The sequence below is a fragment of the Aotus nancymaae genome, unplaced genomic scaffold (genome assembly GCF_030222135.1).
Source record: "Aotus nancymaae isolate 86718 unplaced genomic scaffold, 86718_ANA_hifiasm-v0.15.2.pri h1tg000051l, whole genome shotgun sequence".
NCBI classification, from domain to species: Eukaryota; Metazoa; Chordata; class Mammalia; order Primates; family Aotidae; genus Aotus; species Aotus nancymaae.
In genome coordinates, this window is record NW_026988465.1 from 2,204,974 (window position 1) to 2,221,329 (window position 16,356).

The following is a 16,356-nucleotide window of genomic DNA, read 5'->3' on the forward strand; positions in this document are numbered from 1 at the left end:
ATCTCCCATGATGGCTACTTAGATAGTCTTAAAATATCAAATTCTTTGAAAATAATTTTTCAATGATTCTGCTTTGCTGGTACCCAAGCGTGTCCAGTTTGCTCACGGAGTGCTGGGCACTGTCTCTGGGGAAGCAGCAAACCAGACTCATCTATAGGTGACCTGGGCTCAACGGCTTCCTGCCATTTTCTTTGATTGGTAGTTAAGACCTTTTTTTTTTTCCCTGACAACTTAATGTCTATGTATTCTACTAGATTGTCAGCTGGCTGGAAGCAGGGATGATTGTATATACATTGCATAACTATACGTGGTTAATAAGTATTTATTGAATGAGTGACCATAACTTAATGATTCAAAACTTACACCCTAGAGTTACCTGGACCTGAGAATGAAGTTTAGCTTCCCCACTGCCTACTCCGAAAGGTGCTTTGTGGATGAATGTGCTTACTTATGGTTCTTTGTAAATGTTAGCTATGATTTTTATTAGGTGCTTGCTGAATTAAATAGCTTAATATTTGTAAAGTGCTTAGAACAGTTCCTGGAACAGGGTAAGTGCTTCTTGTTTGTGTTTATTTATTTATTTTTTTATGTTGCGGTTGACCAAATTAAACTTCATTCATTTTGTTTAGTCTGTTAGGGATACTCTTTGGAAAATCTTCTACCTTCTGTGGAAAGGTAAGGTTTAAAATGCATACTATAAATTCTGATTCATTCAAAATGTATCACTCTGGGATATAGGTAATTGAGAAAGGAACCTGGTCTGAACACCTCTGTAGTATTTATGGAGAAATAATGTATACTACACAAAAGGAATCATTAAATCATTTAAGAAAATTGCTGTGCACTTCAGCAATACCATTCACATATAATTAACAATCCAGCTTTGCAGGGGTTACCTGGTTTCAAAACATTGGCTTTCAAAATTTTTGGCTTAACTCAAAATTTAAGAAATACACTTTACATTATGACTTAGTACACAATAGTATATGTGTGTGCATATATATACATGCCTAAATATTTGTGTATATGTATAATGGAAACAAAATTTTACTACACAATGGTCATTCCTAGAAAGTGATGGATGCTCTCTGATACTTTTTCTAGCCCCAGTAGGGTAAGTAATTTGCACTTCTTTTTTTTTTTTTTAGATGGAGTCTTGCTCTGTCGCCCAGGCTGGAGTGCAGTGGTGGATTACTGGCATCCACCACCACACCTGGAGAATTTTGTACTTTTAGTAGAGATGGGTTGTCCAGGCTAGTGTCCAACTCCTGAGCTCAGGTGATCCACCTGCCTCAGCCTCCTAAAGTTCTGGGATTACAGACATGAGCTACCACATCTGGCCGAGAATTTGCACTTTTAACAGGTTCCAAGGTGATGCTGTCTATACAAGTCTGGGGGCCACACTTTGAGGACTTCTACACTAGACAATACTAGCGAATGAAAAAAAATCGAACCCAACTAGGTGCCTCCATGTGCTGGTCTGGCCCCAACCTTCAAACTCATTTACACTTTGCTTTAGATTCAACATCCACCTGCTCTGGTCCTGGGATAATTCTGGGTTCCCCCACTTTTGGTGGATCTTGTTCCTTTTTTCCTTACCAGTCAAAATGTCCACACTCATCTCTTGCCTAATTGTTCTCCCTCTCTCTGTCTAGAAATGGAAAGGTAAAGAGGTTACTGGGATGGTCTCACTTGAGAGACAAATGCAAATAAACATCACAATAATTCAAGGGAAAGTTATACAGTACTTGCTGTTTTTTCCAGGGATCCTAAATGAGTTAGTTACTGTTTTGGCATAAAGTCAACCAAAATTATAGGAATACCTGTGCCTATTTCCTCTTGATGATTTTTGGTCTTTTTTGCTTTCCGAAAATGGGGTAATGCATAAAATTATCAATGAAAAACTTCCTTGCTCTTGGTCATTACTTTAATCAAAAAAAAGTTCAGCAAGTACATATTACAAGGATCCTCTTGGTAGAACCACCATTAGCTGAATAGAAAACAGAACTGTACTTAAATACTAACTCTAGTTGAAAAAGAAAATGATCCTTAACTGTAAATTGATGAGCTTCGCCCAGTGACGGTATCACAGCCGAAGAGGAAATTGGTGAAATCAAATGTTAAGAGGTCTCAGAAATGACATCATGAGGGCAAAGAGATGAAACAAATATGGCCGGGTGTGGTGGCTCACGCCTGTAATCCAAGCACTTTGGAGGCTAAGGCAGGCGGATCACCTGAGGTCAGGAGTTCAAGAACAGCCTGACCAACATGGTGAAACCCTGTCTTTTAAAAAAAAAGAAAGAAAGAAAGAAAGAAACAAATAGTGGTGTCTGTCCAAGGAGCAGCAGTGTGGCAGCTGGCTACTGGCTTCCATATGAAAGAGAGAAATGATACCTACCTAGGACCAACATGGAGGGAAGCAGGGAGAGGCTGCCCCTCGAAATGGGGAAACTATTTGGGCAGGGAAGGAAACAGTGACTGAAACAAGGAATTAGCTGTTATTGGTACCGGCCAAAAAACAGTACTGGTATTCCACTCTCAGCTTTCAGGGAAGGAAGAACTGGTTGGCTCCCAGTTCAGACATGGCCCCTAGCATCTTAATGAATCTTATAACTGGTTCTGTATGTTTCTCTCTTTTGCATCTCAGGTTTAAAATGTTCTGTCTTTTGAGTGATTGAGATGGAAATTCCACCAAGTTTTCTCTAGTGGGTACTCTATGACAAGAATGGCAGCTTTGGCCGCTGTGGGTTTAAAAAAAAAACTTAGGTCGAGTTTTCATAAAAATCACAATTAAATTTTGGGTTATGGAGGAGGTAGCCAAGATAGAATATGCTTTTGAGGTACAAAATTGTTGAAGGGAATCATTATCAGCAGCTTTTCACAGCTACCCAACCATAAAATGACTTTGGCTCCGAGAGTAGTAGTAGCTAGATTTTGGCTTCTTCTGTTTTTCCTGTCCCATCCCCCATCTCCTCTTGGATGCCTTGGGATTCAAATGTAGATGAAATGCAGATTCTTGAGAGAAAGGAAGACGTGCCAGGTTTGGCTGGTGATTGGGAAAAGAGGAGGATCTCAAACTGAAGATTTTAGTTATTGTTCTCCCGAGATGAAAAAAGGCTGTGATTCTTGATCTGAAGAGTCTTATCGTGGGTAGTACTTGCCATCGATGATCAATTGTTTGGATTTGAAGAAGAGCGAATTGAATTACGTTGGCCTACAACAACGGGGGCGGGTCAGGTAAGAATTGCTGTTTATTGCCGGGAGATGTGTGTTTTCATGTGTGTACATCATCTCTCGTTGCCCACTTCTCTAATCTATTAAGAGTCATATATCTTACTAGTACATACTATTGTGCTGTATGTATTTTTGGTGCAATCTTCCTGATGTGGTTAGGGGATGTGATTTCACTTTTATTCTCAAGCCACTGAGGAAATACTTTAATAGCACCTACACACGTGGTCATGGAAACTACAGAACTTCACTGTTTCATAGAAGGTGGTGGAAATTCCAAGTCATTAAATAATCTTCGGCATATTTACTTCTGCTGTAAGTGCTGATAAAAAAGTGATGGAGGAAAGCAAAGTTTGCTTAAAAGTAAAACAAATTGAACGAATGAGGTTAAAATGTGTGTGTGTGTGTGTGTGTGTGTGTGTGTGTATAAGCAAAATAGCATTCAATAAATCAGTGAGTTTTAAATGGAGGGCAGATGAAAGGAAGAAAGTGGACAATTGAGAATTTGCTCAACTTCTCAGAGGCTAGGTGGGTACCCATCTCCTTCACCGGTGGAAGCCAACTGTCAGAGTGGAGAGGTAGTTGGAACTGAGTTTAGGAATATGGCTCACTCCTGCTTTGTTACAGAGGCTACTCTTAATGTTGTAGACTAAGGATAGCAGCATAAACAATCCAGATTGTCAAGATTAAAAAGCTACGTAAATTCACATTTTTGAGTTACCTTTTTGAGGTTGTAATTCTTACCTTTTTTGTTTCCACAATGGGGAGAATCGCCTTACTAGCTCAGTATCTGAATATGGTTGTTGCGGATGTCTACCATCCTTTCTTTCGCTCTCCTGGGCAACATTGGTAGTTTTAGAGACTCCTTGGAAACCATAGTACCCTTGAGCACATGGTGGAGCCCCTTGTGAATGCCTAAGCTTGTGAATGTTCTGAAGGTGGCAATAATTAGGGTAATGGTCACGGAGAGAAGAAGTGCATGTGTTTGTACTGGCCCATCATTGCATAATAGACTTATATGTTAGATGTATCAGTTTATTTCCTATTTCGGATCTCTTTTTTCTTTTTTATGGATTGTTTTACTTGAGGGATTTTTAACCATCACCTGCCAGTATTTGAGGGCTTGCCGAAGTATGCGCTCAATGCTTTGAGACTCCTCAAATGTATGAAGTCCTAGTCCTTGCCTTCAAGGAACTTACAACTTTTGTTGATGAATTGGTATACCGAGAGAGAAGACAACAATGAAATACAGCAAATAATGGAAATGCTAAGTGAGAGGAAAGAGGCGCTGTTTGGAGGAGGCAGAGGAAATTGGCTGGGCCATCAGGGAAAGAGGCAAAGCTTGAGGCGCCTTTACCAGTAGAATGAAGTGGAGACTTTAATTTGCGATTCTTGTGCAAGCATTTGATATGGATGCGTGCGTATTGGATAATGGGAATTGGATGTGTAGGTATTGGGCTGTCTTGTGGACCCTGAAATTCCATTCATTGAGTAACACCTTCAAATTTGAAGATGAGGTCTGATTGAAGGTCATTATCGGGAGATGGGTGTGGGGTGAAGAGTGGACAAACATGAGTGCTGCAGTGAGCACGCGTGGGTGCTTCGGCAGCGCTTGAAGAGGGAGTTACCGATTTGGTCCTGGAAGTCAGGAAGGCTATCCTTTTCAGGTGAAACCTGAGCTGGGAGTTTCTTTCAAAAGGTGGGGACCGCAGGTAGAAGCACTGCTTAAGGAGAACGGCGATTCGACTTGCTGTGACTTAAGGGTCGGCGTGGTGCTTGTTCCTGGGTGTGGGGAGGGTAGAAAACCGCGGGGTCTGTGAAACGTCCCGTGGTCGTTGAAACGCTCTTGGGGGGGCACAAACGAATAGGGTTTTAGGAAGAAAACTGGTGGGAGGAGACTAGTGGTTGGAAGGTCGGTTAGGAACTGGAGCGAGATAGAGCAAGTAGGGGTGAGGCGGCCCGAAGGATCCCCTGGGAGACGTGATGGAACTGGAGAGGGCTTCCCGATGGAGGGCCTGGGGAGAAGGTGAACAAACGCCTCCGCAGTGCCCCGTGGGGAAGTTCCGCGGACTCGGCTAGAGGGTTCGGAGTTGCAGGCAGTCTGGGGGAGTTGGGCCAGGGAACCCCTTCTTTCGCCGCCGAGGGGCACGTCCAGGGTCTGGCAGGTGTGCCCTGGCAGCCCATCTACCCTGAGAAGTGGAGCGCGGGCCAGCCCTCGCTGTTCTGAGCGAGGGCCTGTCGTGTAGCCCACACCGTTCCGCGTAAGGAACCACCATTGACAGCCTCTTTCCATTAGAACCCAGACCTCCCGGGAATCCAGACTCGGGCCGCTCCCCGCTGCGCTTCGGAGGAGGCGGACGCTCCGAGAGGAACCCGGAGGCCTGGCGTGGGGGAAGCTGCGGGCAGAGCGGAGGCAGCCGCGCCCTCGCGCCGCCCTCCGCCGCGCCGGGCTCCCGCCCCCCGGCTCCCACCCACGGCCTGCCGCGGAGCCAGCGTACCCGCCGGAGCGAGCCGGGCCACCCCGCGGGGCGCGAGGCCCGGGCTCCGGGTCTTGGCGGCGGCCGGCGGGGCGGGCATGGGGTGGGGTGGGGTGGGGTGGGTGCTCCACCTGGCCACGCCGCCGGCTCTCTGCGGGCTGGCCCGGCCCCGGACGGGCGGGCGCTTGGAGGCGGCTGCTCTGCGCTGCTCCTGGAGGGAGGCTCGCAGTAGACCGCGCGGCCGCTGCCGTCGGGGCGGTGGGCTCCAGGCGCGGGCCGGCTCGCCCGCACGGTCCCCCGCCCAACCTCGGGCCCGTCGCTGCTCTTCCCGGGGAGCACGGCCGCCCTGCGCCTCGACCCTCGAGGTCCGGGTCCCGCCTGCCGGAGGCCGGGCCGCGAGCGCCCACGTCGAGGCGGGCCGGGGGGCGGTGCCGCGGGCAGGGCCCACCCCGCGAGCGGGACCAGGGAAGTCGGAGCCCCGCCCCGGCCCCGCCCCCGCGCTCCCGGCCCCGCCCCCGCGGCCCCGCTCCTCCCCTTCCTGCCGGTTCGCTCCCGGCCCCGCCGGCCGCCCGCCTCGGCCCAGAGCGGAGCCCACTGCTCCCCTCAGCCGCCCCGCCCCGCCGCCGCCCCGCCCCTCCCGGGCGGGCGGCCCGAAAACCCGGAGCGCGGGAGCGCGGCTCCACCGGGCCGGGCGGCCGCACTGGGCATGCTCAGTAGCCGGGGCAGGTTTTTTGGTCGCAAGTAGGAAGCTTTCTGCACTACGCCGGAGAGGGGAGCCGCGATCCGGCCGCGCCGCCCGCACGCCGCCGCGCCCGCCTCAGCCCGCCCGGCCCCGCGGCGGGGCGCGATGAGCCCGAGCCTGAGCCGGCCCGCCGGGGAGTGAGCGCGGGGCGCCCAGGGCGCGTTGCGCAGCTGCTCCTGCGCACAACCCCGCCGCGCCGCCGGCCCGCACTGGCCGCGGAGTGTGAGAGGCTGGTCCGTGCCCAGCGCCCGGCCGGCCGCGGGAGCAGGAAGCGCAGGCCACGCAGGACCCAACTGAAACAAAGTGTCGGCCGCCCGGCGCCGGCGCCCGCCCCGACCCTGCCCCTCCCGCCCGCAACTCCGTCGCCCACCATGGCTTCCGAGGAGCTGTACGAGGTACCTCCCCTCCCCCCGGCCTCGGGCCGCCCCCCGCCCGCCGCCCCTCCCGGCCCGGCCGCGCCGCCCGACGGCCCCGCTCGCCGCCCGCGCCCTCCGCGTCCCCTCCCCCGCCGCGACCGCAGTTTGCTGGACGGGAAATGTGTGCGAGGGGAGCCCGAGTGTCCGCTCCGAGGGGCCCCGGGCGGGGGGTCCCGGAGTTGCCGGGCGTGGGGGGGCTCCCGGCCGTGGGGAAGTGGCGCTGACACTAGTGACTTGCTCAGACTGAGCTCAAAGTGCTCTTGGCGTGGGTCATGGAAGTGGAATCCCGGTTGCTGCTCGGCGGGGACCGTGGGCGGTGCGGGGGGGTGGGGGGGTTTCTTGATCATTTAATAAAGCATTTGGGAGGTGGTTTTCGGGGGGTGGCGGGGAGAAGACCGGTGCAAACGCTTTCTACTTTGCCGTTCGCCAGAGCGATGCAAAATCTCTCACCGAAAATGCTAAACGTTGACCACATGCTTTAATTAGGTTAGCATTGTGGCCAGAGCCAGGAAATTTAAATTTAACGCTGATACACCGTCATTCATTTGCGCCGCAGCATTGCAAATGAGAAGGGCACAGCCAGAATTAAGTTATGGTCGATGGGTTTAAACCAGCTTCAAGTTTGAGAGTTACCAATTTAGATCTTTAGACATGCTTTGTATGTCTCTGTGTAACTTCTTTTGACGTATTTAAAAGTACACTTCCTGGGAGTGCAGAAGTTTGGAAGGCTTTCTGTTCTTCTGGATACATGATTGTCTTGTTTCACATGTATTTATAAATAAGTTCCTAAGAGACTCAAAACTTGCGGAGACTCTGTAGACTCACCTTTATGATGCGTTTAGGGACCTGGGTGTTGAGAGACTTAAGGAAGCATCTTTAACAAGTAGAGCCCTGTGGCCCCAGGGATCCTTTCAGTTCTCTTGTCTTACGGGTGTATTATTGCCGTTGGCATAGAATAGAGCTTTGTTGTCAGCGATGTTAGTCTTCTAGTAACTTTTTGTTGCTTTTTAAAAGCAAGTGTTTGCAAAAGTTCTCAGGAGAAAGCTGCCTTCTGTAGAATTAAGGGTAAGATTGTTGCCTCTCCTTACATTGTATGTAGTCAGTGTACCTTAGCTGGTACTGAAAATGTTCCATTCTTTTCAACCATTTTACACATTAGCTGTGCCCCACTGTATTCAGGATACTATTTAAGGTCGTTTGGGGATGTAAAAGAAAAGAAAAAAAACTCCCTGTTCTTAGGAGCTTTCCTTCTAGGAAGGAAAGTGTTGGGTGTCTGGAAGACAGAAGTAGAGGCTAGGATGCTTGAGGTCTTCCAGGTGAAGTCTGTACAGGAGAAAGTACATAGCATGAGGGTATGGGGGATTTTAGTTCCTACGTGAGATAATTCTTTGGTTATTTAGTCTTGAGTGTTCACTCTTGGCATTTGCTTTTATGAGTATAACTACAGAATCAGTTCAGTGGTTGAGAGTAGCACCTTATACGTAAGTTGTATCTTAGGTGTATAAGAATGATTCTGAAGACAGCACATTTCCCACTAGTACATTATGGACTCAGTTTAGTTCCTTCTGTGCTTATTCTGTATCTTCAGGTTTCTATTCCTAACAGAAGTCATTTATGAATAACATTTTGTACTAAGTTTGTGTTCATTTAACTTTTATTGAATGCTAGCCACATGGAGGTTTTCTAGGGAGATACTGAGCTATGAGAATGGTTCATGCTTTCAAGGAGTGTCTCTTGGGGAGGAAATAAGTATATTGCAAAGAAATGATACACCTGCACAATTGAACTTTTGATTCTGGGTTTTATTTTAGTTAGTTTTGGGGAAAAAAGGTATTGTAGAAGTATAGTTCAGGTGATATTGAAAGTTGACATTGAAAGTTTTGCATAGCAGTCGAGAGCCTAGATTTGAAGTCCACCAACCTAATTATTGACTTCCATCTCTGTCATCTTGGGTAAATTAGCCTTGAAAGCTCAGTTTCCTCATCTGTGAAATTGGGATCAATGCTTCCCTTATAGAGATGTGAAGTTTAAATGAGAACATATGTAAAGCACACCCTACAATTCCCATAGCAAGCACCCAGTAAGTGATGATGATTGTATTGTAACTGACCTAAAATGCCTCCTGGAAATCTGGCTTTGTTTCTAAAGGTATAGAGTTGTATTGTTTTCATAAAGGCAGTATTATTTGTAGGGCAGAAGTGATACACACAATAGTCTGACAAGGCTGGGAAAGACACTAAGATAGAAGTTTTATATTTGGCCTGAGGCTCCACAAATCTAGAGGGATGTATTGACAGAGGAGGAAACGTGTGAAGCCTTGCTTTTTTGAACTCACATGGTGTGTGTGGTAGGAGGACAGGTCTGCAGTAACTGGGAACTTGGGTGAGTGACCCAACTGCTGAGCCTTGGTTTTCTCGCCTAAAAGGAAATGTCTCCAAAACTTAGCATGGAACCTGATATGTACCAATAGGTCTTTAGTAAATGTTTAAATGGCTATTGAAACTAGGCTTTGCGAACAACAAATAAAGGAACAGATCCTGGAAAAGATGAGTAGAGCATGAGCCTTGCAAAATTTGAAGAGTTACTGTCAGTTGAAGGATAGAATAGGTTTATTACCTACTTTTCCAGCAGCTAGGATTGAGGAAAAACAGATTTTTGATGTGGCATAAGTTAGAACTATAGTTTTCACAAAAAGACAAGCATCCTTTACATCACACTTCTAATGTAAAGGGTCAGATAATAAATATTTTAGACTCGTGGGTTACATTATGGTTTTCGTTGCAGCCACTCAGCTCACTTCATGTGTGACATGGTAAAAGCCCATAAAACTGCATACCTCAACCATACCTCGGCTTTACAAAATGTCCAAAGTCCACTGGTCCTCAAAATGTCCAAAGCCTCTCACCCCCACCCCTGTCCAGGAGGTGGTTTACAGGCATAAAATGTCTTAACACCCTCCTTTCGGGGCCGCAGGTTAAAAAAACACAAGTCCTCCGTAGCTGCCGGCAATTAAAACCCTACAATTTAGCATACTTTTGTCTTCGTGTTAACTTTCTATGCTTGCTCTAGTACAACAATGTGGTGCAAAAGCAGTCATAGACAACGCTTATGATTGTGTGTCATGTCTCAAACTGTTGATGGATAATAAAATTCCTATCATTATGTTTCATATCTTTTTTATGTATCATGAAATACACACTTGATTTTTTTCCCAATCACTTAAAAATTTATAAACGTTTCCTAACTTGTAGGTTCCACAAAAATAGGCAGTGGGTTGGCTTTCACCTGTAGGTTACCGTTAACCCCAGCTGTAGGTGATCAGCTGTCATAGTCTTTTTAGGAACCAGGGTTTACACAACGGTTGAGGGGTTTGTGGAAGTTAACGAAGGGACTTCTTTCATCCCAACTCTAGACTTAGAGCTAGATCTGGGTGGTACTTTTCCCTCCCTCCTTCCCTTCCTCTCTCTCTCTCTTTTTTTTTTTCTTTTTGAGACAGAGTCTTGCTCTATCTCCCAGGCTGATGTGCAGTGGCTTGATGTCGGCTCACTACAACCTCTGCCTCCTGGGTTTAAGCAGTTCTCATGCCTCAGTCTCCCAAGTAGCTGGGATTACAGACATGTGCCACCACACCCGGCTAATGTTTGTATTTTTAGTAGAGTCGGGGTTTCACCATGTTGGCCAGGCTAGTCTTGAACTCCTGGCCTCCAGTGATTCACTGCCTTGGCCTCCCGAAGTGCTGGGATTATAGGTATGAATCACTGTACCCAGCCTTCTCTTGTTCTTAGAAGCTTGTTAAGTAACTTGTTTTCTTGAACTTAAGTAACTATCTCTCCTAAACTTTCTCATCAGTAAAATAGGGAGGATGATAGCTAAGGAATTGAAACTTAAATGTTTTTTCCCCCCCTTTGAGATAGTCTCCCTCTGTCGCCAGGCTGGAGTGCAGTGGCATGGTTCAGTGCAACCTCCACCTCCCAGGTTTAAGCAATTTTCCACCTCAGCCTCCTGAGTAGCTGGGGACTACAGGCGCCCGCCTGTATTTTTTTTAGTAGAGATGGGGTTTTTACCTTGTTGGCCAGGCTGGTCTCAAACTCCTAACCTCAGATGATCCACCCACCTCGGCCTCCCAAAGTGCTGGGATTAACAGGCAAGAGCTACTGCACCAAGCTACATCTTCCATTTTTAAAGAGGGGGAGAAAAAAACACCCAACTCTCAAACCTTGAAACAAAACCTGTTTTCCCTTCTTCAAGATTTAGGATTTGAAGATATTTTGTAAATTACATCACCAAAGAAAGCTGTGAGGTTAAGAGGACCTTAATTTATCTAGCAGGCAAGTAACCACCTTAAGACTTCATTCACATGGACTCAATAAGGAATGTACGCTGTCGTAAAATGGAATAAGCATTCTCTTTATTTATATGTCTTAATAATTCCTTTTTTCCTCAGTAGATGTGGAGTTAATCCGCTGAGAATTCCTGTAATAGTTAATTGAAATTTCAGTAAGCTCTCAATGATTAGTCTTGACCTTCTGAGAGACTATTTATGTTTTTATTTTCAAAAATGGAAGCTGTTAAGAATGAAACCATACCTAGTGTGTAAAAAAAAGTTTGAAGGTTGATTAGTTTGAAAGGATGATCAGGATTTGCGGGGGGAAGGTACATCTTTTGAATCTTTCTTCCTGCTTTGGGATAAGATTCTTGTTCTCGCCTGTGCACCACAAGGGTTTTACATACATTAACCAAAAAAGCACAGTTTGAAAAAAGTCTCCATCTGTAGTTCAAATGGAAGTCACAAAGACCAGGACACCTTTCATGGATGTTGGCCAAGCTAGGTCAGCTTATGTTGTATGTGGCGTAACTATCTGAAAAGATTGGGATCACCAAAATTAGGAAAGAAAAAGAGTGAATTTGACATCCGGAGTTGATAGTGAGGCTGTGAGGTCAAACATGCATGTGTGTTTTGAAAATAGCCTATCTTAAATGCTCTTTTTCCTCTTAGTTGCTGAGAATTTATTCATTTGCCCAAGCAACAGTGTGGAGACCTCTCATGTGCTCTTCCTTTGAAATACTTTCAATTTACGTGTACAGTGTTTTTTCTTTCTTGCTGTGATATCTGAGAATCATGAACTTTTCCCTAGTGTTCTGTAATGATTTTAACCACAGAGCGTATTTTCATGGTATATAGGCAACACTTTCTTTGCATTGTTCTGGTTCACAGTTTTGGATATCTGTGATTCACAAAGCCAGGCCTGAAATGAATTCTTTTGTAAATAAGGAGTGATAGTTTTTATATTGTGAGCACTCCTAGGTGGAACAGGACCAGCCTGGGGTCTTTTTTCAGTTCAGATTCTTAGACCCAAACCACGAGATTATAATTGTCAATGTTTGCATGGAGACAGGAATCTTATGTTCTGAGAAGCTTCTTTTTGGAATGCAGGTGGATTTAGGAGCCTTTGGATATTCCCTTCTGTGTTTCAGACCCTTAGGCTATGCATGGAGGTGGGGGTGGGTTGGGGATCTGCCTGGCAGGAGAGGAGCTCTGGGTGGACCAGACTGGTTCTTTCTGCGGGCTCCTTGGCCACTGCTGATTGTTAACTGAGAACTTCCAGGAAGGGAATATTAAAAGCACCAGGTAGTTAGCTAAGGGTGTTGTAATTTCTGTTTTCTGCCTTTATTGCCTGACATGTTTGTCCACTAGAATGTAAGTGCTTTAAAGCTCAGATTCATTTTCTGGTCATTATTTTCCACAGGTCAGAATATTGCAATCGCTGCATAATTGTTGAGCTACTTTAATGGAAGGGTGAATTACAGGAATGAGTCTCCCTTCCTGACTCTTTACTTACATTGAGGTTCCTCCTCCCCTAAGCATTATGCCTCTTACTCTTCCTTCTACACTTCGTTTCTCATCTGCTTACAAGGTTTCAACTCTAGAATGGAGAATTTCACTGTTTCCCACAGAAACTTACTTCTCTTCAATCTTTTAAGCTGGGCAAAGTTTTGGATTCATGTTCTCCAGGAAGTCTTGGGAGGGCCTATCACAAGTCTAGATATAACTTTAAATCCAATTATAACCTCAACTAGAATTTTATAAAATTTATACAAGTGCATATGAGCTTATTTCAGGTGGAGAGAATCAAGAGCTTTTATCTGATTCTCAGAGGGATATAGGACCCAAAGCAAGTATTGTAAACTGCACTTTAGACCTTTGAACTAAGACTTGACTGTGGCTGCCCTCTGTGGACCACTTTGACATGATTTTTGTCAGACTCTCCTCTGCCACAGCCTACAGTAAAACCATATTAAAACCTCACTGATTGGGTTTAGAAGTCATATGCTATTTCCAGTAAACTATGCATACATGTAGTCTAAAGATAGTCAATATTTAATGGCACTTCTGACAATGTAAAGATTTTACAATCCTTGAACCTTGGTGTGTTCCTGAACTCACATGCTACTGCTTTCTTACTGCCCATATAAAACCCTTGTAAAATAGAACATTATTATTTTATATGACCTTTCTTTAGATTCACCTATGACTTTACCAGTTTCTTCAATCACATCATCCATCTTCTATCTCAGAACTTCCTTCTGGGTTTGTTTTTTCCTTAAGTGTATCCTTTAGAGATTTCTTTAGTGAAGGACTATGGATGGAAAAGTTTCTAGTTTTTTATTATTATTATCTGGACATGTCTTTATTTTGCCATCATTTTTCTAAGAGAGAATAGTATTTCAAATAAAACCAGTTAATTGGTTAATTTCTTTCAGCTCATTCTGAAGTCAGTGCTCCATTGTCTTCTGCCTTGCCTTTGCACTATTCTTGAGACTGGCTTTTGTTATTGTTTTGTTTTGTTTTTTAAGATGCAGTTTCATTCTTGTTGCCCAGGCTGGAGTGCAGTGGTGTGATCTCAGCTCACTGCAGCCTTTGCCTCCCTGATTCAAGTGATTCTCCTCCCTCAGCCTCCTGAGTAGCTGGGATTACAGGTGTGCACCACCATACCCAGCTAATTTTTGTATTTTTTCTAGAGATGGGGTTTCACCATGTTGGCTAGGCTGGTCTCGAACTCCTGACCTCAAGTGATTAGCCCACCTCAGCCTACCAGACTGCTGGGATTACAGGCATGAGCCACCATGCTGGTCTGAGACTACTGTCAGCCTAGGTGTAGTGACTTTCTAGGAGATCTGTCTTTTGTCTCTGGTTGCTCTTGAGCTCGTCTCTTTGACTTTGGTTTCCTCTTGTTTAATATGACAGTATATTTTGTGTGATTTTTTAAAATTATTAATTAGGTGGATATATATGTTGTGCTTCTTTTTGGATTTGTTTCTCATCAGTTCGAAAATGGCTTTGGCCAATTTGTCTTCAAAGATTGCTTCTCTGTAACTCATCTGGAATTCCATGTAGGCATCAGTTGGATTATCTCATTCTCTCTTATTTGTCTTTTGCCCTTTCATTTCCATCTCCTTGTTTGTATTTTGTTTTCTGTATGTGCTGCATTCTAGGTATTTCCTTAGATCTAAACTCTAGTTCACTAATGAGCTGTGTTTAATCTGCCGTTTTATTCAATCATTGAGTTTTAATTTTCAGTAATTACATTTTTAACTTTGAAATATTCTGGGGAGTTTTTACCTACTCTGAAATTCATTTTTCAAGTCTTTGGTGTTTGTTCACTTTTATGATTTTGTCATTATTTTGGGTTGGAGGCAGTTACTGAGGCAGTTGGGATATTTTCCTGGTTTCCTACAAGTGCTGTATAGTATGACTCTTAATAAGAGTTACATTTTATTAAAGATCTAGTTAACTTGTAACGTGAGGGCCCTTTGAAGCCGTGTTTGCTTTTATTGCCAGAATCTGAAGAAGAAACCTTACTGATTTGGAACTTGTCACATCATGAGCAGGGATGGGGGATTTGAACCAGCACTTGAGATTTACCTAATGATATTGAAAATACAAAATAGTAGATTTCAAGGGGACTTTTTATAAAAATGGATTATAATAGTTATAACACAATTGCTTCTGAAGCAAAGTGTTCAACATCTTTGTTCTGCCTGCCTTAATATACAGTCATGCACCACGTAATGACACTTATGACACTTTGGTCTTATGATGGTAGTCCAATAAGATTATAATATCACGTTTTTACTGTACCTTTTCTGTGTTTAGATACACAGGTTGACACAGCTTGACTGTGTCCTCACCCAAATCTCATTTTGAATTGTAGCTCCTATAGTTCCCATGTGTCACGGGAGGGACCCTGTGGGAGGTAGTTGAATCATGGGGGTGGGTCTTTCCCATGCTGCTCTCCTGATAGTAAGTCTCACGAGATCTCATGGTTTGATAAAGGGGAGTTCCCCTGCATAAGCTCTTTTGCCTGCCACCATTTAAGATGTGACCTTGCTCCTCATTCACCTTCCTCCGTGATTGTGAGGCCTCCCCAGCCATGTGGAACTATGAGTCAATTAAACTTCTTTCCTTTATAAATTACCCAGTCTGAGGTATGTCTTTATTAGCAGTGTGAGAACAGACTAATGCACAAGTCCTTGCTATTGTATTATAATTGACTACAGTATTCAGTATAGTAACATCTGTACAGATTTGTAGCCTGGGAGCAATAGGCTCTGTCGTACAGCCTATAGCTATGTAGTAGGCTACAACATTGAGGTTTGTGTAAGTTCACTCTGTGAGGTTCACATGACAATGAAATTGCCTAACAATGCATTTCTCAGAACGTATCATTCTGGTTAAGCAACGTATGATTGTGTAGTATACTTTCTTCTTTTGTGGAGAAGTTAGCTTTAATATATTTAGAGAATGTCTTTTGTTATTTACTTTGTGTCTCATTTCCATCTGTAGTGGGATCTCTGCTATGTCAAGTTTTCTATGTTGCTAGTTTCCTAGTGTTTGTTGATAAAACCCAGCAATGTTGACTGAACATTATGAATATTCTTTGGTTAAAATGTACCCGTTTTTCATCTGCATCTACCCATTTTTCATTAGTAGTTTACTGATAAGGAATTCAGGGCATCACATGGTTGCACATAGAAGCTTTTCTTATTTTATTAATAGCATGTAACTAATGTGGACATCGCAGCTCTTTAGCATATCTGGGAATCAGGACCAAAAAAGTCACCTTAGCTTGCAAAAAGATGCACCACCCCATGTACACTGCATGACAGCTCTGGGTCTCTCTTAGAGACCGTTGACGTTTCCTTTAGGCATTATATTCTTGGACTTAACTGACATCTTTAGCATATTAGAAACAGATTATTTGGTAAAGGAAAAGGCTCTGCCAGAGGCAGGTGAATTGACATTAATAAGTTTGTTCATGAAGTTCGCTGAAGAGGGTAGCTGGTGATGGCACTCCAAGTCTTGGGGTGACAGGCTCTGAGGCCAGTCCTGTGCCCCTTAGAGCAAGTGAAGGGCATGCTTATGAAAGAAAAGGCGTATGTTGCAAAGAGCTATCAAGAATGGTTTTTTAAAAGTGTTGCTATGTAAGTG

General features: G+C 44.7%; 1 protein-coding gene across 5 annotated transcripts in view; it reads left to right on the top strand.

Annotated features, from left to right (window-relative positions):
- The first annotated feature begins 6,441 nt into the window (after positions 1–6,441).
- Positions 6,442–16,356, top strand: part of CDYL (chromodomain Y like) — a 182,979-nt gene continuing 173,064 nt past the window's right edge. For 3 of the 5 annotated variants that reach the window (XM_021672666.2, XM_064362947.1, XM_064362949.1), the window contains exon 1: positions 6,771–6,845. In XM_021672666.2, the coding sequence (XP_021528341.1) occupies positions 6,822–6,845 (24 nt within the window). In that variant the 5' untranslated portion in view covers positions 6,771–6,821. Of the gene's footprint in view, positions 6,846–16,356 lie in introns of all 5 variants that reach the window. The other 2 variants (XM_021672664.2, XM_064362948.1) reach the window with 1 other exon arrangement.